General features: G+C 46.8%; 1 protein-coding gene across 2 annotated transcripts in view; it reads right to left on the bottom strand.

Moving 5' to 3' along the window:
• The window catches only part of THOC2 (THO complex subunit 2), a 2257836-nt gene that overhangs the window by 766968 nt on the left and 1467650 nt on the right, over positions 1-23218 (bottom strand). For both annotated transcript variants that reach the window (XM_069612670.1, XM_069612671.1), the window contains exon 24: positions 16111-16252. In XM_069612670.1, coding sequence (XP_069468771.1) covers positions 16111-16252 — 142 coding nt within the window. The remainder of the gene's footprint in view (positions 1-16110; positions 16253-23218) is intronic.

Raw genomic sequence — 23218 nt, 5'->3', positions numbered from 1 at the left:
ATAACGCCCAGCACAATTCTGCTTTCTCTCGGATACTGGGGGCTGTCGACAATGTGCCGGTGACCCACTCATCCATATACTCATCCGCCAAGCTTGATTCTAGGACCTCGCCCAGACATCTCACAACTCTGACTGGCGGATTTTGATTATTACCTACAACAGCTTGGACAAAGGGGACTGCAGGCCTTGCGCCTTTGACCAGATTATCCCTCCTGGTAACATACTTATTGCTCACTTATTTACTCCCACTCAACCAGCGTTGGAAAGCACGCTTTCAGCTTATGATTTCAAACCAACGCTAGTATTGTTGCCTAAACTAAACCGCTTACTAGACACAGAGCACGCCTACAACCCACCGCAGAAACAGCGAAAAGCCTACATGTCAATGGCAACAGCACTATCTTAAACTACTCAGATAAATGCACAATTGAGAGCACCATAGAGGCACCTATTAATAAAAAGACCACCCCTCTGCGATCAGGCTACAACCCTGCCTCACCTAACAAATCGTGCGCCAAGCAACCAAAGAATGACGAACACATTTGAATAGGAAAGGAGAAACAAGTAACTTCTAACCACCCCTCCAACTCTGACTATCTAATGAGCCTCAAGTCCCGCCCATCACAAAACCCACACCGAGCTTGCGACAAGTCCCAGCCACAGCACCCCACCCTCGGACGAGCTGAAGACCTCCTCTCCAACCAACCACAAATCCAATAACAAGCACCCTCAGGTGAAACCATCAAAACAGAGGGCCAAACAGAACAAACCTTTAGCAATGGTCCAAAAATATTGGCACAGGAGCACCAAGAACAAAAAAACAACACAGACACTCAAGACCTGATAATAACTCAACAAAAGATAAAAGCAATGCATGCTAAAAAAAATGGCAACAAAACTATGCTCAAAGCCGCTCAAAATTCCAAAACCTCACTGACACCCGTATCAATCGCGGAAAGAAAAAATTGGCAAGACTCTCCCTTGACATCGATAAAATTGAGTCTATAATCTCCAATCAGGAACAATATGACTCAATTTTCGGACACCTCACTCCCGCCAGATGCAACTTGTACCACCCAGATGGAGCCTCGACACCGAAACATGGGCAATCCTAAATCAAACCTGATGAGAACAACAGAATCTCGACAAGTAACTTGCATCGCAGGCAGCAGGCTAATCGCATTGACACTACACAGATGCTAACAAAAATAAACTTATCCAATCATTGTTAGGCAGAATTATATGCAGTACCCTTTGGGAACACCACACACAATTAAGACTACAAGTGACAGTACAAATTCACCTTCGATACAAGCCTGTACTACACAGTTAAAGCGGTAGCGATAGCTGAGCAGCCAAGTTTATCTCAAGAGTAATTGAGCAGTATCAGATAGTTACACAAAGGACAGCAATTACTATGATTCAGGCAAACACTGACTCATGGTTTTTAAGCAAAAGAATATACATTTATTTCACTCTTTAGTTGTATAACATTACACTATTATAAGCAGTCTAAAAATCACACTCTTAATACACCACACCACTTCCCTTAAATTCAAGACAAATTAAGCTCACAAAATGAAGTGGGAGCAAAATGGCACTCCAGCAATTTAAAAGGGAGGGAAAGACAAAGTTAATAGAAATTAAATCACACCAACAGGTAAGTACTCAGGGCAATTGAACAAGAGGAACTAAAGTGATAGATCTTTTGCTCAAGATCACATAGTTCAGGGTAGTTTGCGGTAAAGTTCGTGGCACGGATTCCGGACGAGGTTGGTTGATAGAAAAGTTAGTTCAAAGAGAAGACAAGGACAAGCCCTGAGATTGGAGAAAGATTTCAAACGCTTTCACTGCGGCTGAACAAAACAAACAACCGGATTTGCACAGTACCTTAAAACGAAGAGGAAGCTGTAGCTGAGGCGGACGTTCCTGGTAGTTCCTGCAGGCTCACGGTTCCTGAAGCGACTGTCGGACTGACAAGAAGTAGGAAGACTGGAGGGTCCTGCACTACCCAGGGAAGAAACCAGCAGCAGAGCAAAGCAACAGATAAAAGGTGCGCTCCTTAAAACACAAGCAGGGTCCGACCTTCCTGGCTATCCAGCCCACTGCAGCTCTGTATAGCGAATTCGATCAGAGGAGGGATCCTGGCTTGCAGTTTGGGCGAACTGGTTGGTCCCACCAGCTCAAGGGAAGAAGATTCCTGGTGGATCTTCTCTGTCGTCCGATTCTGAAGATTCAGACTTGCAGCAGGGCTTCGCCGGGCGGTTCAGTCGTTGTAGGGGTCCTCTTCTGCCAGTTCCTCGTTGGTTCCTTCTTTCCAGTGGCGACTCAGCTCTTCCAGTCCCAGAGACTTGCTTTTTATGCAGTTTTTCCTCTTTCATACAGCCTGGCTGTCAATCACACAGCAGGGTGGTTGTCCTGGCAAGGACAGTCCCCTCAGCCAAACAGGAGTGTGACTTGGGTTACCAAGGGAACCCATGGCAGTCGTCCGAAGATCCCTCCCTCACATCCTGCCTACCTAGACTGTCAGGCGCCTTAAGGAGGGCTTCTGTGCAGAAGCCCGCGAAAAGACAGCGAACAAAGGAATCATCCCCGGTTTGGCGCGCAGAGAAAAACACGAGAAAGACCAACAAAAAGAAATGGCGAATAAACCCAGCCGGAGCCAAAATAAAATGTATTTGGTCAAGCGGGTTTATGTTCGGGGCTAATATAATAGCCTAAAACAATAGCACGTTTATATAAGATTATTGCGGTAGAAAAGTTAGGGTAGATACCACTGCCACCAGCCAAGCCTTAATGTAAAGGGAGCTCCAAGAGAGACAGACAAAAAGGGATAAGAGTTAACCCTTGCCAATAATCCATGCAAGATGGGGTGTACTGGGTCTGTGGTTTAAAGTGACTAAAGTAAAGTTAATGGCAACCCTTTTCTGGGGGACAGTAGTCAGCCCCAGAAAATGGAGTCGGTGGGAAGTCTCAAAGACAACCCTGTGTCACTGCGCTGAAGGTGCTGTGTAACACACATGAAAATATGAGGCCATGGAGTAGGAGAGGTTCCAGTGCTCAAGATCACACAAAAAGTGAACACACACACACATCAAAACACATGTAAGAGTGGAAAAAAGGCTCACACTCTTACCAGGTGAGAAAAATAAATCCTAGAAATCCAGCAAAGCTGCTGAGGGACTCATTAGGTAAGGGAAATCAGCCATTTATGAGAATTCTCCCCAACAACCCTGACGGAAACAGACTCATGGTGCTTGGCACCATCTTGGGGCCCCACGGATGTAGCGCCCTTAAAAGGACTTAGAAGCCCACTCCTTGGACCAGCCGGTCCTCGGTGAGGCATGCCCCCGCTTGCCACACGGGTAGATGCCTTGGCGTTGAGCCACGCCGCCAATCTACTGTGCCGATACTTAACAGTGTGTTTGGTGAATCCCAGGAAAATGCTGCAATCCACTTCCTTGGGTTCCGGATGGAGACAGTAGAGGCACTGGAAGGGTTTGTCCTCCACAAATACATTCCTCAATCCGCAGCTGGAGCAGAGCTTGAAGAGAACCTCTGTCCTTTTCCACCGACATGGTCCGGCGTGTGGTGTAGGCCTGATGGCCTTCTGTAATGTTCGATAAAACAAGATTATTCTTGCCCTTGAGGGGCAATGAAAGACGCTGACAAACGGATCCTTGCTTGCCTCTCAATGGCACGGAAGAGCACATGGGCTCTAATTGACAAAAGTCTTTGTACCGAAATAGCGTGAAAAAACGTAGATAAGCTCACGGAGCAAAACACTCCCAACACTTGAACTTGTGGTAAAAATCTGAAGATGGCTGCCAGAGGAGGGGCGTAGGGAGAGGGCAGTCATTGGCTGGGGGCAGTATAACCTAGAGCTCTGTGATTGGTTTATAGGAGAAAGACAGTTTTAAAGTGAACCTTTTTTCTTTTACCGAGGATTCCTGGCCTAACAGGGAATATTCATGAGCATGTGAATACATGCCAGATCAGATACTGGAGAAAGATGATTAGCTTGTCGACATTGATTTAGTGCGACTGTGTCAACGGGGTCGTCGATGACAGAAACGTAGTCGTAGATAAGCGTTGCTTTTCTGATGAGTGCTTGGATGATGGAACCATGAGGTGACAGTAGACGTCAACTATGTCATCAACAAGGGGGCAGCCCAAGCATGCGATCTGTGTGCCTTATTAGCTTTCTTCCCCTGGGAAGTGTGAGTCTAGAAATTACCCTCCCATAACATAGGTGATATATTTTGTTGGCCGAAAACCAACCACATCATATGTTCAGCATTATTAGTACAGACGCATGAGCATGACCAGAGAGCGTCCATTTTGTAGGAATAGAATTCGCCATTTTGACAAATTTTCGCTTTTTGCTTTCTGTTCAAACTGCTTTGCAGTAAGTGAATTCTATTCCGTTATTGCTCATGCATAGAGCAAGGCCACACATTTTGAAATGTAGCCCAGGCAACCCAGACAGTAATGACCGGTCTCCTCCCTCAAGTCCTTGGAAGTAAGCAACAAGGCATTTAATCACTACGCAGGTGCCAGCTAGTCTTGCTGGTGCAGCAGAAACGGTAGGAAAGAACAGTTAATGGTTTGAATTATGCTCTCTTTTGCGGCCCCCTCTTCACAAAGCCCCTGTAGATCGAGCTGACCTCTAGCACACAAATAGAAACTAGAAGATAGTGAGACCTGGAATGTGTCTCTCCACTGCACACAGCTTGCTTGTAAGAAGGAGAGCATTATGTTCCCAAAAACAAAGAATCGTGTCTGCGACTTCGTAAATTGCAAACTGTTGCTGAATAAATGTCTGAAGGGTGTCATATTGGTCAATTGGCAATCATCGAAACCATTGCAAAGAAGAACAAGTTACTTCTTACCTTGTAACGTTCTTTCGATGGGATGTTCCTCCGACGTATTCCTTATCTTTGATAGATCATCTCCCAGCTTAAATTTATTTTTTCAGTAGAGGGCGCTGCGCGTCGACGTCCCTCGAGCCGATGTCCCTCGACGGCCTCTATCGGCGCTGACGTCATCACGCGTATAAATAGACTCGCGCAGTGTCCGTTGCTCAGTTCCTTTTTGACGTTAACAGTTGTTTTACATGAATTGGTTATTGACCTTGAAGGAGCGTAAGCTGCAACCACAAGGGAAGTATTACTGCGGGGATGGATGGGAGGGGCGATAAGGAATACGTCGGAGGAACATCCCATCGAAAGAACGTTACAAGGTAAGAAGCAACTTGTTCTTCGAAGGGATTGTGTCCTCCGACATATTCCTTATCTTTGATAAGACTCCCATAGCAGTGGTGTGTAATTGGAGGGGGGAGTAAAACGCCATGTTTCCTTTTAGGAATGAACCGAATGTAATACGCCTTTGCCAAACCTAGTCTCTTGACTAGAGGAGGAATGCAGGTTGTAAAATCTTGTGAAAGTATGTGCGGACGACCATGTGGCAGCCGCACATGTGTCTCGAACCGGAACCCCTCTTTGGGGGCGGAGGAGGCTGCGATACCCCTGGTTGAATGAGCCCTAAGATTTTGAGGAGGCTCTTTCCCTGCTAGTTTGTAACATTCCAGGATGGCCAAAATAATCCATCTGGAAATGGTTTGTTTTGTTATCGGTAGTCCTAATGTGTGCCCTAAGTAACCTACAAACAGTTGGTCTGTTTGCCTAATCCTAGCAAGTCTGCTGATGTAAAAGCTTAAAGCCTGCTTTGGGTCCAGCCTATGTAGCCTTTCTTCCTCTTTCCCCGGATGGGGAGGCGGATAGAATTAAGGTAAAGTAATTTTCTGAGTGATGTGGAATTCAGAAACCACCTTTGGGAGGAAATTAGGCTTCACCTGTTGGACAACTTTGTCTTTATGAAAAATTGTATGCGGGGGTTTACAAGATAGCGCTTGTAATTCGCTCACCCTTCGAGCAGATGTTAAAGTCACTAATAAGACAGTTTTAAGGGTGAGAAATCTTAGCGAACAAGAGTGGAGTGGTTCGAAAGGAGTACCCATCAGGAAATTTAAGACTAAATTTAAGTCCCATTAAGGAACCTGGAAAGGTCTTGGAGGGTATACATTAGTTAATCCCTTTAGAAATTGTATTACTAAGGGTCATTTGAAATACGAAGGCTCCTCTGCAGTGCGCTTGAAGATCGATAGCGTTGCAAGATAGCCCTTGATGGTGCCAACTTGGAGGCCTGAATTTGCCAAGTAGAGTAGAAAGGATAACACCGCTGGTGTACCACATGAAAAGGGGTTGATATTCTCTTCTCTACACCAGCTGCAAAATTTGTTCCAATGGCAGCGGTATAAAGACTTTGTTGCTGGCCTTCTGGCCGAAAGCAACACTTCCATGACATCATCAGGGAGGTCCCAATCCTTGTATCTCAACCTGTCAGAAGCCAGGCGTGAAGGTTGAGGGTTCTGATGTCTGGATGGAGAAGCTGACCTCCCTTCTGTGAGAGAAGATTCTCCTTGAGTGGAAGACGAATTGGAGGGCAGATGGACATGTCCAGAAGGTCCAGGTACCAGGTTCTCCTGGCCCAGTCTGGGGCAATTAGGATCATGGTTCTCCGGAATCTTCTCAACCTCCTGATCATTTGAAGAATGACAGGGACTGGTGGAAACGCGTACAGGAGTGGAAACTCCCAGTCCACTACGAACGCGTCCCCTAGAGCTCCTCTCGGGGGAAATTCCCTTGAACAAAACAGATCACACTTTCTGTTGGTACTAGTGGCAAACAGATCCACTTGAGGGGTTCCCCAAAGGGCGAAGATCTCCTGAAGGACTTCCTGAGCTAGTTCCCACTCGTGAGAGACTGTGCCCTGCCTGCTCAAAGCGTCCGCCGTTAAGTTCTTCTCTCCGGCTAGGTGGACTGCTGATAGAGAGATTCCTTCTTGAATTGCCCAAAACCAGAGCTGCATTGCATCCCTGCACAGTGGCAGTGATCCTATGCCTCCTCTTTTGTTGAGGTAGTGCATGGCCACTGTGTTGTCCGTCATTATCAGAACATTTTTCCCCTGTACAGATGGCAGAAAAGCTTTCAGCGCTAGTCTGATTGCTCTCAGCTCTATCAGGTTGATATGTAGTCTGGACTCCGATGGAAACCAACGACCGCTGATGGTCAAGTCGTTGGTATGGGCTCCCCAACCCGTGAGTGAGGCATCTGTGACTACTGTTATCTCCGGCCATGGTTGCCAAAACAGTTCCCCCTTCAAGATGTTTTTCTGGCAGGCCCACCACAGAAGGTCTCGAGCCACCTTGTCCGGAATCTGAAGGAGGTCTGTGATTATCCCTGAGAATTGCGACCACCAAGTTCTCAGTGCCCACTGAAGAGATCTCTTTCTCAGGCGAGCCTCTGGCACAAGGAAGATCAGGATGCCATGCGGCCTAGCAACCTCAAAAAGTCGAAGGCTGGGAGACGTTGGGCATTTTGAAACTCAGTGACCATCTGCAGAATATCTTGAGCCCTCACCTCTGGTGGCGAGGCTTTTCCCAGGGAAGTGTCCAGGACCGCTCCAATGAACTGGAGTCTCTGTGATGGTATCATCTGCGACTTCTTTAAATTAAGGGAGAAGCCGTTTGTGAAGGAAGTGGCAGACATAATCTAGCTGGATCTGAGCTTGTTCTTAAGATACAGCTCTGATCAGCCAATCGTCCAGGTAGGGGTAGACGTGGATCCCTTCCCTCCTTAGACTTGCAGCCACTACCGACATTAGCTTGGTGAAGACCCTCGGGCGGAGGTCAGCCTAAATGGCAGAACTCGAAATTGATTATGAGAGCAGCCAATTGCGAACCTCAGGTGTTTCCTGTGTTTGAGATGGATTGGCACATGGAAATAAGCATCCTGGAGGTCCAGAGATACCAGCCAGTCCTGGAGCTGGAGGGCCTGAAGGATCAGAGAGTTACCATCTTGAACTTGTCCTTCCTGAGGAACTTGTCCAAGATAGGTCTCAGTCCTCTTTCAGAGAGCTGTTCCCCGGTGGATGACTCTCAGGGATGCGTAGAAAAGGCAGGCAGTAACCTTGGGCAACTGTCTCCAATGCCCAAGCATCTGACGTAATAGCCTGCCATTCCGTCAGATGTGGAGTTAACCTGCCCCCTACTGGTGTTTTGTGAAGAGTCCTCAGAGTGGTTTGGAGGCGGCTGATGCAGATGCCGAGGGTAAAGAGGCACCTGCTGCGGCTTTTGTATTTTTACCCCGTCCACCTCGGGTGAATTTTTTCGGACCCCTTTGAACCGGCTGTCCTCTGCCCTTTCCGAATGCGGAATAGAAGCGAAAGGACTTACCTCTCCAAGAGGTTCCTGAGGGGCTATATGGTGTCTGACGGATTGCAGCTCCTAGGGATTTTGCTGCTGCCTTTGATGTTTGTAATTTTTCTAAACTGTCATCTGCCTTCTTACCAAACAAAGAAGAGCCGTGAAAGGGCATATTCAAGAGTCTGCTTTGCACATCTGGAGCAAAACCAGACTTTCGCAACCAAGCAAATCTCGGGTTGTTGTACTTACTGCCATGGCCCTGCTGATGCTGTCAGCGGAATCAATGCCAGTTTGAAGGGATTCGCACATACGGTCTACCATCCTTGATGATGTTTAGGAACGCTTCCCTTTCTTCTCCCTCCAGGAGGCAGTCAGCCGCTGATGAAGCACACTCCCAAAGTGTGTGGTTGAACCTAGCGAGCGTACAAGTAGCATTGATGGATTTCAACGCCATACTACATGCGGAAAATACTTTTTTGGCCATAGAGTCATATCTCTTATCATCCCTATTCTGTGGAACAGTAGGATAAGCAGATTTACTACCTGCTGAAGTAGCTGCCTGAACAACCAGACTCTCCGGAGTTGGGTGTTTGGATAAATATTCAGGGTCCGCAGAAGACACCCTATATTTAGCTGATAGTTTTTGGTTAACTGCCGGGATTACCTCAAGTGTTTCCCAGTTTGCCAATATTCTCCTTTGTAATGCCGCATGAAATGGCTCCACAGGATCCACCTGTGGACCTTTGACCAAGATGTCTGTGTCGTCTTGCTGAAAAGCAGGTGAGGGTGTGGACCACCCCATAAACTCGATTATCCTTGCCATCAAGGTTCTATAAGGGGTTTCAGTATGTTCCCCTGGGTCTGGTGTGGCAAATTCCACTGCTGGGGAAGTGTCCAACCCACTTGCTTATTGTAGGGATTCATGGAGGTCTTTCAACCTACCTTCCTCAGAGGTAAATTCCTCTGGTGCAGGAGTTGCAGATCCCTGCAACCCAAAAGGTCTTTCCTGATCCGAATCCTCCCCTTCTTCATAAATAGAAGATTAGACTGTGGAGTGATCAGGTCTTGAAAATGGTATAAATCCCATTTCCAGAGCAGAAGGAGCCAAATTCATCATGATTGGCTGAGAAAACGTCGACGCGGACGTTAAAGGCTTCGAAGCCGTTGAGAAAGGTGGTCGAGGCCTCGATGAACTCGAGAGTATCGGGATTCTACTCGAGGTTGTCAACGACATTCTTGTGCTCGAGGCTCTGGGTATGGCCACTGGCTGTGAGGTGGCCGTGGGTTTTTCCTTCCTCGGCGTCGAAGACGGCGTCGACTCGACTGACCTGTACGTCGAAGAACCCTTTGATAACGGCGTCGACGACGCCGATCTATGTGTCGAAGGGATCTTCGACGACGGCGAAGAAGACGCAACTTTGCCTTTACTCGAGGGTTTGCGACGCTCACGAGTGGCTTCTTTCGCCGGGTGCTGCAACTCGCAGCTTTTTGATTTTTTGGGTCTTTCACCCAGGGTATCACCCTCAACAGTCTTCGAGGGGGTCAAGGCCGCTTTCTCGAAGGCGCTTAGCATCTTTTTCCTGAATTCCTCCCACTCAGCCTGAGAGCTATGTTTTGTGGGGCAGGAGAGCCTTTTTGGGGAAACAGAAGACAAAGACGAGGAAGGGGATCTTCGGCGTCTCTTTTTTGAATGCTTAGATCTCAAAGAGTGATGGGAACTGCTTTGAGACCTAGAACGAGAATGTCTTTTGTGATGGCGAGGAGACGAATGTCTCGACTCCGCCGAGGAAACTTTCGAAGAAGTTTTAACTGCCTTACCTCTCTCGAGATTCCCCTTACACTCCTTCAAGGCTTTCGCCGTCATGGACATGCAGTCCTTGCAGTCCGAACAATGGTGCTCGATTCCCATGCACCATAAACAGATCCTATGAGGATCCGTCAATGACATTTTGTTTCCACAGTCTCGTCATTTTTTGAAGCCGGACCGTGGAGTCGTCGGTTCGGGTGAGGAAGCCATGAGTACGAGTCGGTATTCACAAGGAATATTGATATATTTGACTGAAGAACTGAGCAACGATATTCCGAGGCCCGACGAAGTGCGGAAAAACCGAACTGAGCAACGAACGATGCGCGAGTCTATTTATACGCGTGATAACGTCGGCGCCGATACAGAGGCCGTCGAGAGACATCGGCTCGAGGGACGTCGACGCACAGCGCCCTCTACTGAAAAAATGTTTCCAGGCCAGCAAGCGGGGAGATGATCCATCAAAGTTGAGGAATACGTTGGAGGACACAATCCCTTCGAAAGATACATTATGGGCGGTTTTGAATATGTCACTACTGATAATAAGATGATTGTTTTGTATATATGTAACTGATGTAGACTGCTCGCTCTCTTGCGTCCCACGAGGTCTGGGAGACACACGTTGTGGGACTTGAGACCCAGTCGACCGACAGACTATTTGCTTTGCAATAAACCCTAGATTTTGGGAATTTAACCTTGTGTCTGGCGTATCCGTTCGTGTGTGTGGTGATTGTGCCTTGTTTCCATACGCGAGGGTCCCCTAGGGGGTCCATCAAAAGATTGCTTGTGGGAGCTCTATCTCTGAAGAGGGAGTGCGCTCTAGGGGTCTGAGGTGCCCGGCAGATGCATAGTTTCAGACAGAGGCTGAGTCAGAGGCCCTGGCACCTTCATCAAACTAGGACACTAACTTGTGGTGGCAGTTGTTGCGGGTCTCGTATGAGAACGACTGGCAGACTGTACAACTGTTCAAGTCGTGGTCAGAGTATAGGCAGAACAGACACTGTTGATGAAGATCCTAGATGTAAACATTTCACAGATTACAGGCCGAGCAGGTATTACAAGGTCTTTTCTTCCGCGCTTCTACCATCTCAACCAACTCCTGAAGGCTTCAGACAGACTATTTTAACACCAAACCAGATGATCTTGATGGAATAGACAATCAGAAATTGACAACCACATCCAAAAAATTGGAAAAGGGAAACCTCAAGGACTCCCAACATTTAAAGTGCAATAAAAAATCTGTAGATGGGCACCAGGGGTAGATCAACGTGGACCTGCCCGATTGACTTGGGCAGTATGACCCAAAGTAACTGCAATAGAGCACTAAAATGACAAGCAGTTTAAAAGATTAAAAGGTAAACTGCTAATGTTAGAGGCTTCCCAGACTGATGACGGGGCATATTCAAAAGCATGTGAATCCAATGCTGTATAAACTGTCTGACTTCGCACTCCGGTAAACACGTCGACATCCACGCCGAAGCAACCCCAGCAAACCATTGAGCTCAATGGGAGAAGGTGGGATGCAGGGGTGCTTAACGGCAGATACCGCACAACCTGGGAAGCCATAAAGGAGTTGATTGGGAGAGGGAGAAACCTTTCAGGAGCGTAAAGTTGCTAGGCAGAATCCTGGGACCACTAAACACAATTAAGACTACAAGTGGTAATACAAGTTCACCTTTGGTACAAGCCTGTACTACACTGTTAAAGTGGTAGCAGTAGCGGAGCAGCCAGACTTATCTCAAGAGCAAATGAGCAGTAGTAGAGATTATACAAAGGACCACGATTACTGTGTCTCAAGCAAACACTGACTCAAGGTTTTTGGTTGAAAAGTAAAAGTACATTTATTTCTAGACCATCTGTTCGTAAAACACTTCACTTCTATTATTGTAAAACCACATGTAAAATACACTACACACAACCAATTCTCTTTGTGCAGAACAACTCAAGGTAAGTACCTTAGGATTTGAAAGAGAGGTGTTATGAAACAAAAGACGCTACCGGGAATACATATGCGATCACTTTTTGACAGTAATGACAGTTCGGTCTTACTAAAGATAGGCGTACCCGCGGGAAGAAATGTTACCGGAGTTAAAATACACTTAGAACCTGAGTTAACCAAAGAGAGTTGGGGACAAAAATCATAGGCAATACTTTTGTCAAGGCAGACCAAATCAGCGAACACTTTCTGATAAGAAGATAAAAGTCAATAGGCCTGCACTAGTGTCAAGTGGAACCGGGTTGTCGAGGATCACACAGTCAGATAGTTCACGATTGAAGATTGCCAGGAGTACTTGGATATTGTCAACAGAGGAAGCAAAAGTTATAAGACGGAAGACAAGGGCAACCCTTGGATGAGGAGAAAAGGGTTCATCCTAGTTCCTCGAAGCTGGACACAGTACCTTATTCTTTGAAGAAGCTGGCGCCACGGCAGTTGTTCCTGATAGTTCCTGCAGACTCACGGTTCCTGTAGCTTCAGTCATGGAGACAAGCAGTGATCTGCACTACCCAGGGATGAGGGCAGCAGCAGCGACAGTGAATAAAAGGTGCACTCCTATAAAACAGGAGAGGCTCTACAGATGGCTATCCGGACCACTACTGCAGTGTGCAGCGATTTCAACCACGAAGAGGATCCTCTGCTGTGGAAGATGAGCTGGTTGATCCCACCACGCTCAAGGGAAGAAGACTCCGGACTGGATCTTCTCTGTCGTTGAAGGGTAGATAGCTCAGGACTGCAGCAGGGCTCATCCGGGACTCGGTGGTTGCAGCAGCCGTCTTCTTCTCCGCTTCTCTTCGGTTCCTTGCAGTTCCAGTGGTGACTCACTTTCAGCCCAAGAGTCCTGCCTTTTATGTGAAAATCCTCCATTCACACAGCCTGGCTGTCAATCACCCAGCAGGGGGGGTTGTCCGGCCCAGACAACCACCTTAGCCAATCATGCCAAAGTGCGACTTGGGTTTCCAAGGATACCCTGTGCAGGGGGCGACTACACCCCTCACTCACATACAGCCCACCTAGACACCCAGGCGCCAAGAGGAGGGCTTCTTGGAAGAAGCCCGCCAAAAGACAGTGAACAAAGGAGGCAAACCTTTGCCGCGCAAAGTAAAACACAAGAAGGACTAACAAAAATAAATGGTGAATAAACCCGACCGGAGCCAAAAGAAACTATTTAATCAAGTGTGTTTATGTTCGAGGCTACTATGATAGCCTGGAACAGTACCACGTTTATATGATATAATCGCAGTAGAAATGTTAGGGTAGATAGCACTGCCACCAGCCAAGTCTGCATGTCAAAAGAGCAAAACAAATCTCAGAGAGGCACAGACAAAAGGGGATAGGAGTTAACCTTTTCCAGTACTCTATGTAAGATGGGGTGTACTGGGTCTGTAGTTTTAAATGACTATGTAAAGTAAATGACAACTTTACCTGTTTTCTGGGGGACAGTAGTCAGCCCCAGAAAATGGAGTCGGGGGAAGGCTCAAAGACAACCCTTTGTTACTGCACGGAAGGTGCTGTGTAACACACATGAAAAGTGGGGTTCATCGAGTGTTGTCCTCCAGAGCCCACTATCACACAAACAGTAAACATACACATAGCAAAACACATGTAAGAGTGGGAAAAAGGCTCACACTCTTACCAAGTGGAAAAATAAACTCCAGAAATCCAACAAAGCTGCTGAGGGACTCACTAGGTGAGGGAAATTAGCCATAGAATGAGAATTCTCCTTAACAAAAGTAAACCACAAAACTGCTTTATAAATTGAACCGCATACAGGCCTGGCAGGAAAGTATACCAGGCAAAGACAAGTATGTGACAAGAACTGCATAACCTAAAAGGAGAATTGCCTATGACCTTGAATTATATTGAATGTAGAATGAAAACTGACAGAAGAGTATATCAGGTGTGTTTACTAGTCTGGCATCCACACTCAAGTTGTGTTGTTTTGAAAGATGAGCCCCAAGGAAGATTCATGTCCTTTCAATTTGAGTAAAGGAAAAATCCAAGGAAGAGCAATATCCTTAGGATTTTTTAATTGCATTGAATGTGGAAAAGAACATGCTAGGAGAGTATACCAGGTGTCTTGCGAGTCTGGGACCCACACTCAAGTTGTGTTGTTTTCAAAAGGAGAATCCCAAAGAAGATCCATGCACCTTTAGGATATGAGCAATACTGAATGTCATAAAAAGCCTAGGGAAAGAAGTAATTTCTACTGGGGTGAATTGTGACGCCAAGAGGAGGAAGCTATCCTTTCAGGCTACTAGCCGTTTCTTTGAACTTTTTATTTTGCTATGAAGAAACCTGGGGACGGGAGTTATCCCCTGGAACTGCGACTATTATCTCCTTTGGTTGGAGTTATACTTTTTTTGTTGAACTCTAACATTTTGTGTACCTTCAAGACCAAAGACATAGCCTTCACCCCTATGAGTTCGTTTCTAGAAAGCAAGAGCTGGGATAGAATTTCGCACACAGAAAATGTTTGCTTTGGACATCTTGATACAGAACAGATCATCAGTTTTGGTTGAGGTTGGGAAATACCTCCAAGAGTATGGACAGTGAGGCTTTTCCCAACCCTTTTATTATTTAAATAAAAGATTATAGCAACCACTGTTAGTCCTCTGTGTCCGTGTCTCATTCCTGGTTCCTCACACAATCTAGTGCGTTAATCAAAGTAAGAAGTGACACTCATTTTAAATGCGCATTCATTTTATGTCACCCTAAGTGAAACAAGCAAACGTGTTGCATCATGACAGCGAGCCCCTAATGTTACGATAATGACCAGTGGAGTGTTGGTATTTGTTAATATATTCGCACCATCTAGCATATGGTGTCCGGAAACTTCTCGGACAAGATCCCACTCGACGAGGCAATCTGTCGGGCGATAGTGTGGTGTGCATCCACTCCATCACCACACTGGGTTTCAAAACCCCCCTCATCAGGAGATGGTCAACACAGAAGCTTCCGTGGAAGGCAGGGGAGCCCACACTGACGTCTGCACACCAGAGGCCTGTGGCTTCCTGAGGAAAAGGATCTCCATATCAGTATCCGAGAGCTACGAGCAGTGCTCTGGACCCTCAAGTCATTCCTTTCATCTCTGAAGGGCAAGGTGGCGAGGATCTTCACGGAAAACACCACCACAATGTTCTACATCAGGAAACATGGGGCACTCGATCACCAGCGCTCTCCAAGGAAGCGCAGGAATTGTGGCGCTGGGCTGTCAGTCAAGAGATGTTCCTCTTCACCTGGCAGGAGACAAGAACACCATTGCAGACTCCCTCAGCAGGGAATTGCGCTCCAGCCACGACTGGGAACTTCACAGGCGGGAACAGGTGTACTGCATCTTCGTCAAGTGGGGCAGGCCCCAGATTGATCTGTTTGTGACGGCGGCGAACTCCAAATGACCAAGGTTTGCCAGCGGATTCTCCGAGGAGCCTGAGGGACGAGTTATCCTTCCCGTGGAAAGGCCACGTTTCCTCAGTTTCCTCTCATGCTAAGAGTCATCAAACAGTGCCAATACAGGATGATCCTCATCGCCCCGGCGTGGCATAGGCAGATTTGGTACCTGGAGCTTCTCCGCCTGTCAGCGCTGTCAAGCCTGTTGATGAGGTCAAATCCGGCCAAAACGCATGTCTGGGGTTGCTGTCGGTACTCTTGTTCAGAGGGGAATTGCCTAGCATATTGGTGCTGGACAGTCCCAGGGCAGGACAAAGACAGATATGTTTTGGATATTACTCCTCTGTAAAAGATAGTGTGCTAAAGAATTTGGGTAAGGCTCTCGTTACCGGGACTTATGTCTGGCAGAGTGACTCCAATGAACTCCCCTTGTTTCTTGCATAACTTAAGAGCACTGGCCTCATTTTTCATTTTTGTATTCTACAATGTGAACAAAACATTTTGGTCTTCTAGAGTCTAATCATCTCAAGCCTGGAAGGACAAAAAATTGAACACTAACTACACATTCTTCAGTCATCAAAACATTCCTCTATCATTTACTTAAAAAAGTACAATACCACCAATTACATGCAACTGGAGACAAAGTATACTCACTTGCCAGAAGCCAGCTTTCTTTTTCTAATTTCATCCTCTGCAAAACCCTTACTACATGCTCTTGCTGCTTCTTCAATTCTTCAAGTAGCTTATCTTGAAGGGCAGTGCAACGCTCTTTTTCCTTTTTCTTTTTGTTTGGAGGCTAAAAACAAATGTCGAGTTAAATTGTAGTAACATTTTCTCCACACGGCAGGCAGTAAAATGCATGTATTTCTATCAAATTCTAGGCCAACTGATTACATTTTTCAGGGAATTATTGTTTGAACCTGTGCAAAGGCGTGGGACTTACTGTCAATTTATATCCCATATATGTCCATTAAGTATAATTGCCACACATAAGTATGGGATGATTTACATAAAAGTGAGACGTACACATGAAATGGCTACTTAGACATCTCACTGTTAGGCAGAATTATATGCAGTACTCTTTTGGAACACCACAATTAAGGCAACAAGTGACAGTACAAATTCACCTTTGGTACAAGCTTGTACTACACAGTTAAAGTGGTAGCGATGGCTGAGCAGCCAGACTTATCTCACGAGTAAGTGAGCAGTATCAGATAGTTACACAAAGGACAGCAAGATCAAGATCACACGGTTCAGGGTAGTTTGCGGTAAAGTTCATGCCACGGATTCCGGACGAGGTGCTTTGGCAGAAAAGTTAGTTCAAAGAGGAGAGAAGGACAAGCCCTCGGATTGGAGAAAGATTTCAAACACTTTAACCGCGGCTGAACAAAACGAACAACCAGATTTGCACAGTACCTTAAAACGGAGAGGAAGCTGTAGCTGAGGCGGACGTTCCTGGTAGTACCTGCAGGCTCATGGTTCCTGAAGTAACTGTCGGACTGACAAGAAGTAGGAAGACTGGAGGGTCCTGCACTACCCAGGGAAGAAACCAGCAGCAGAGCAATGCAACAAATAAAAGGTGCGCTCCTTAAAACCCAAGCAGGGTCCGACCTTCCTGGCTATCCGGCCCACTGTAGCTCTGCACAGTGAATTCGACCAAAGGAGGGGTCCTGGCTTGCAGTTTGGACGAATTGGGTGGTCCCACCAACTCAAGCGAAGAAGTTTCCTGGAGGATCTTCTCTGTCGTCGGATTCTGAAGATTCGGACCTGCAGCAGGGCTTCACCGGGCGGTTCAGTCGTTGTAGGGGTCCTCTTCCATCTGATCCTGGTTGGTTCTTTCGTTCCAGTGGCGACTCTGCCTTTCCAGTCCCAGAGACTGTTTTTTTATGCAGTTTCCCCTATTAATAACAGCCTAGCTGTCAATCACAAAGCAGGGTGGCTGTCCGGGCAAGGACAGTCCCCTCAACTAATCAAACAGGGGTGCGACTTGGGTTACCAAGGGAACCCATGGCAGAGGTCCGAAGATCCCTCCCTCACATACTGCCTACCCAGACTTTCAGGCGCTTTAAGGAGGACTTCTGTGCAGAAGCCCGCGAAAAGGCAGAGAACAAAGGAATCATCCCCGGTTTGGCGCGCAGAGTAAAACACGAGAAAGACTAACAAAAAGAAATGGCGAATAAACCCAGCTGGAGCCAAAATTAAATGTATTTGGTCAAGCGGGTTTATGTTCGGGGCTAATATAATAGCCCGCAACTTTACCATGGTTATATAAGATAACCGCGATAGAAAAGTTAGGGTAGTTACCACTGCCACCAGCCAAGTCGTGATGTAAAGGGAGCGAAACAATGCTCCAAGAGAAACAGACAAAAAAGGATAAGAATGAACCCTTTCCAATGCTCCATGTGAGATGGGGTGTACTGGGGGTCTGTGGTTTAAAGTGACTAAAGTAAAGTTATTGGCAACTTTACTTTTTCTGGGGGATAGTAGTCAGCCCCAAAAAATGGAGTCAGGGGGAAGTCTCAAAGACAACCCTGTGTCACAGCACTGAAGGTGCTGTGTAACACATGAAAAATATGAGGCCATGGAGTAGTTGAGGCTGCAGTGCTCAAGATCACAGAAAAAAGTGAAAACACACACAGCAAAACACATGTAAGAGTGGGAAAAAAGGCTCACACTCTTACCAGGTGAGAAAAAGAAATCCTAGAAATCCAGCAAAGCTGCCTAGGGACTCATTAGGTAAGGGAAATCAGGCATTTATGAGAATTCTCCCTAACAGCCCCCTGTCGGAGCGTGGATTGGACTTGCGAGGTGTACGCCCTGAGCGTGGCCTTAAAGACTCAGCTGTCTGTGAGCTGATCTTTTGATGTAATTCTTCATCCTTGGAGGAGTGGAAGAGGTCACTACCATCACATGGAGCCTTTGGTTAGCAGCTGCCAGCATGGCATCAGCGCAGGCTTGACGCGGCTGCAGGGAGGCATTGGACTACAGCTTTTTCCTGTATGCCTCCAAAATCTTCTCTATGCCTAGCAGCGCCGAGGAGGCTGAAGATAACTGAGGCTTAGACTATAGGGATGCTGCAGCGATCACAGAGGAGTGCGAGTGTGGATGCGCCGAAAGCAAGAGTGTATCCCACTCTAGCTGCCTGTATTTAGCGTTGAGGCGCCGATTAGCAGGTTGGAACAAGTGCAGCTTAAGCTACCCCTTCTCGGCCAGTGCGACAACGTCCTTCTGCATCGGGATCCCAGTCTTGGAGGGGGGCCTTAGCGTGATGACTTCTGCCAGGACCCCCTTCTCGGACTGCTCATCCTCGGGCTGAGGAAGGCCCAGATAATCCGCCAGGGCCGCAAGGCGTTTGTAGAAGGCACTCACAGACAATGGCGTGTCAGGGTCCTCCTCCTCATCTGGGTCCGCCGAGTGCTCGAAGGATCCAGAACTGGTGGAGGGGTACTGGGCGCTGTGGGTTGCGGTGTGTGAACCAGAGCCTGTAAACCGCCTGTACAGCCGGAAGCATGGGGGCAGGAGCAGGAGCCAGCAAAGGAAGCGTGGGCAGCACTGGGGCCTGAGGCACCGGAGCCATTGGTGGAATGACTAAGGGTACCAATGGGGTGACCTGAGGGAGCATGTCCATGATAGCATCCCGAAGGATAGACCCCATCTGGGGTGTTCGCATCAGCGCCAGAAACCTTAAGAAGAACCTGTCTTCGGAGGCTGAGGAGGTGGCAGGAGATATTAACGGAGTGGCGACGGGCTGCTGGGGCCAGGGCACACTGTCTGGGATGCAGGGGGAACCTGCCTTGCGCCGTTGATGGATAAGCTGTAGGCCACGCACCTGGTTGACCACAGTCCCACCTTGTAACTTGTTCTTCGACCCGCTCTGCTAGAGGAGGTAACGGACGAGCTGCCATTTAGTCTGGCGTGGTGGCCATTTTGTAGAGCTGTGTGCCTGAGTCGTGGTGCCTGGCTCGCTGGAACCAGCCCGGCCAATACGCTTGGTGTTGCAGCGCAAAGCCTAGCCCGCACCTCAGGCCGGGGCCTGCAAGACATGCCTTTGGCAGAACTGCAGGTTATGCTGTGTGAAGGCGCCCCCTTGGACATGATTCCGGTACTAGGGCGTTGCCCCTCAGGAGTAACCCTGGTATAAGAACCTTGCGGTCCCTCAGCACCAATACCAGAAGGATCAGGAGACCCCCCCCCCCCCCCCCCCCCCCCCAAGTCCTTGAGGTCCTTCGGAGGCGATGTCTGGAAGAGCTCCCTCAACCTTACTAGTCTGTTCTTCAGCGCCCGAGGCGTCAGGAATCGCACGCAGAGCAACCTTCTCAGCCGTGGTCAGGGCCAAGGCAGCAGAGTCAAAGGGCGTGGGGGTCTGTTGTGGGGAAGAGCCCCTCGCAGGCTGGACACCTGCTGAAGCCTGTTGAAGTCGACATGCGCTGGGGAGGAGCGTGGCGTTGGAGGACCAAGTATCTAGAGAAAAAAAGAAAAGATAGAATAATTTCTGGGTAAGAGCATGTGGTATTACATGGCCGAAGCCAAACCCAGTAGCGCTGATGAATTCGGCCCATTCCCGTCAACGCAGAAAAGGGGACTGAGTGGAGCCGGTCGGCGGAGTCAGGCCAGCGCATGCTCCTATGGCCGCGCCTCGGCACATCTCTAAATTTAAAGGGGAAGAATATTTTTCTGGTGAATAAGTTTCTGTCTCCCGTCCCTTGCGAGGGTCACCCATACAGCATTGAGGAAAGGGGACGGGACGCAAGAGTACACCACATAATCTGGCACAACAGCAAATGGGAATTCGCACAAAGCCGAAACTCGCACTTAAGCTTAGTGAACTGTGCAAACCAACTGTAGCTGCCAACAGGACATCACAATTGACACTTTCCTATTCCCACTACACCCTACTAACACCCCCATAACACCTTTTCTTCACACTCTCCTTTTCAGATCGGCCAGAGCACCTGGGGACCACTCCGGTGGTGACGGTGCGCAGTACAAATACCTTTAAGGTTAACATTAAATAGCAGAAAACAGTCTGGTTTTCCTATCCGTGTACATGCCAAGATATGGGGCAGAAACACCAGATTTTTCATGTGCGCCACTTAAAATGATTCATGCAATTCCTTCTACAGTGGCTACCAAATTGGATCTAAATAGAGCCAGCTTCACTTTCCCCGGATTGGAAGTCAAATCACAAACTGCTAGACCAATTTCCCTGGGTAAGCTGACGCAAAACATGGAGACCTCATTTATGTATCTGTTTCCCTTCATATATAAAATGGTCTGTAGATCTGAAAAATAAATATTCCTTTTTTGGGCAAAAAATGATATAATACAAAGATAAACATTTCCAAAAAGCTCTCACTTTTAATGAATGTAGGCCAAGTTCCTATCTCATGGCAGCCAAAGGCACGCAACTTGGAACCCTAAGGGCTTTTCGCCATAACAATCCTAAAACTGAAATCTAAAACCCAAGGAGCCAGGATCTCAATACTGGAACATTTTCAGGTCTACCGTCCCCTCATAAAACCTCACTACAGGCACCATTGAGAATTTTACGTACTTTGCATCAACTCTACACAGCTGGTTTGAAAGAGCAACTGCAGTAGCCTTTAACCATTCAAGATAGTACTTCTCAAGCTTCACAGTAATTGGAAATCCTAGATACAAACTATTGACCCGCTCAATCACATTAGAAGCAATATGCCAACTGTATTTGGAGATTTTCTTCTTAGCGGTACAGTGCAAGACTTCAGGATTTACTTTCAGGCAAAATCAGGAAAGGTTAGTAATCAGGTGTTGTAATCCAAGCTGCGCACAATAAAATATGAGAAGGTCGTCTGCATAGGCTATCCACACATGTTTCAAATTGCACATTTTTGATATGGCAAATGCGACTGGGGATTTAAAAAGTCAGCTATATCAGACATATAGAGATTGAACAGTGAGTGTGCCAAAACACAAGCCTGCCCGACTCCTCTAAAAGTTGTGATTTAACGGGAGAGGGTTCCACTCTGATCTAACCTGATTTGCACATTGGACACTGCATACAACCCAATGATTAGATACAAGCGTCCTTCAGGGATCGTCCATTTTCTTCGTTTTGCCCACAATAGTCTCTGATCGAACGCATTGAATGCAGCCGAAAGATCAATGGTTGCCAGAAAAACTGAATCATACTTTTTGAACCATGCCTGACTCATTATACTCTTCAATGTAAATCCATTTAAAGAGGTCACTTGGTGTTTACGAAACTCTGTCTGCAGTTTCTGGATCCAACCTGTTCTGGATTGCCACTTCTCAAGATGCTCCAAAAGCAAGGCCGCAAAGCCCTTGATGTGGGCATCCAGTATGGCAATAGATCTATAATTTCTCAGATCTTGCTGTGAGCTTTTTCTTTATATAGGCAGAATGTGGGCAGTTGACCATGATTTTGTAATACATTCAAATAGACAAAATTACTGCCCATGGCCATGGGTTTCCCTTGAAAAGAAGATTTAATAATGTATTTGTCCCTGGGGCCCAAGAAGTACTGATGATCTTAATTAGTTCTTTAAACTGATCACAATTTATAGGCATTCCAGTAATTATTGGGCGAAGCTACTTCCTTGGGCTAACTTACAACTTGTCGCACTCTGAGTGCAAATAGATTTTTGTAGGGTGTTACCCAATCCTGCTCAGATACAGTGTTCAACTGGCCAACTTACTGGACATTCTCAAGATCATTAATTAATGTCCGGAAGGCCTGCGAGTTTTTGTTTCGCATGATCTGCAGCATGCATACTGCATCCCGCTAACTTCTTATAGCACGGTTTCCCCGCAGCCAATATTTTGGGTCGGCTTCCCTTTTTTGATGTTACAGCGCATCTCTAATGGTGACAGATTCTTAGCACTGATAATGGCTCTTATTTGAGTTCTCATTTCCTTTTTTCTCTGTGCTACTTCAGGGTCAAAGCGGTGTGTATGTTTCTTTCCATGATCACTTGCTCGCGTATTACTAGTCGGAAAACTATAATTTATAAGATCCTCTATAAATAATTCATAGTTGTCCACTGACAAGATGTTATACTGCCATTCGGGTAAGGTTAAACCTAAATATGCTGTGGTGAGGTCGTTCATACGTTGTAGTGGTGGGGGTTCCAAAGCACTATTACTGGAAACCATTAACCTTAGACCACAAGTAGTCTCAAATTCGGCAATCAAGGTACTATGACCACTAAATTCTTACGGACATCTATGGAGAGATTTACATTTCTCAAAGAAACCTTTACTAACAAAAAGTAATCTAGTGTTGATCGAGAGGTATCATTGTACCAAGTAAAATTGGTTTGAATGTCGCCAGCTATAGAGCCATTCTAATTACACTCATGCCACCCAGATATATTTGGCACATAGATGTATAATATTCTTTCCCCAGACATCTTTTGGAATAATCCCAGCACAGTATCTGGAAGCATGCATGTAGCATGTATGTGAACTCCCACACATTTTTCATGCCAATAATTGCACACATCAAGATGTGATCAATAAACACGCTCAAATTACAAAGCCTGGCATGCCAATAGACGTTAAGAATCAGAATATCTAAATCATATTCTGTGGAAAACCTGACATGGATTGCCAAGATAACAGAACTAACGCTCATAACTTGTTCAATGCATTCAAATCTTCTAAATTTCACAAAAGTTAGTAGACCGCCAAAGGGCCAACCCTGAACACCATTTTTGGCAGCATGAAAGTTGGAAGCATAACCGTCCAATACCAGAGATTT

Source organism: Ambystoma mexicanum, chromosome 5p (assembly GCF_040938575.1).
Source record: "Ambystoma mexicanum isolate Mex_15411 chromosome 5p, UKY_AmexF1_1, whole genome shotgun sequence".
In the NCBI taxonomy this organism is placed as follows: domain Eukaryota; kingdom Metazoa; phylum Chordata; class Amphibia; order Caudata; family Ambystomatidae; genus Ambystoma; species Ambystoma mexicanum.
This window is presented reverse-complemented; position numbering and strand designations above follow the sequence as displayed.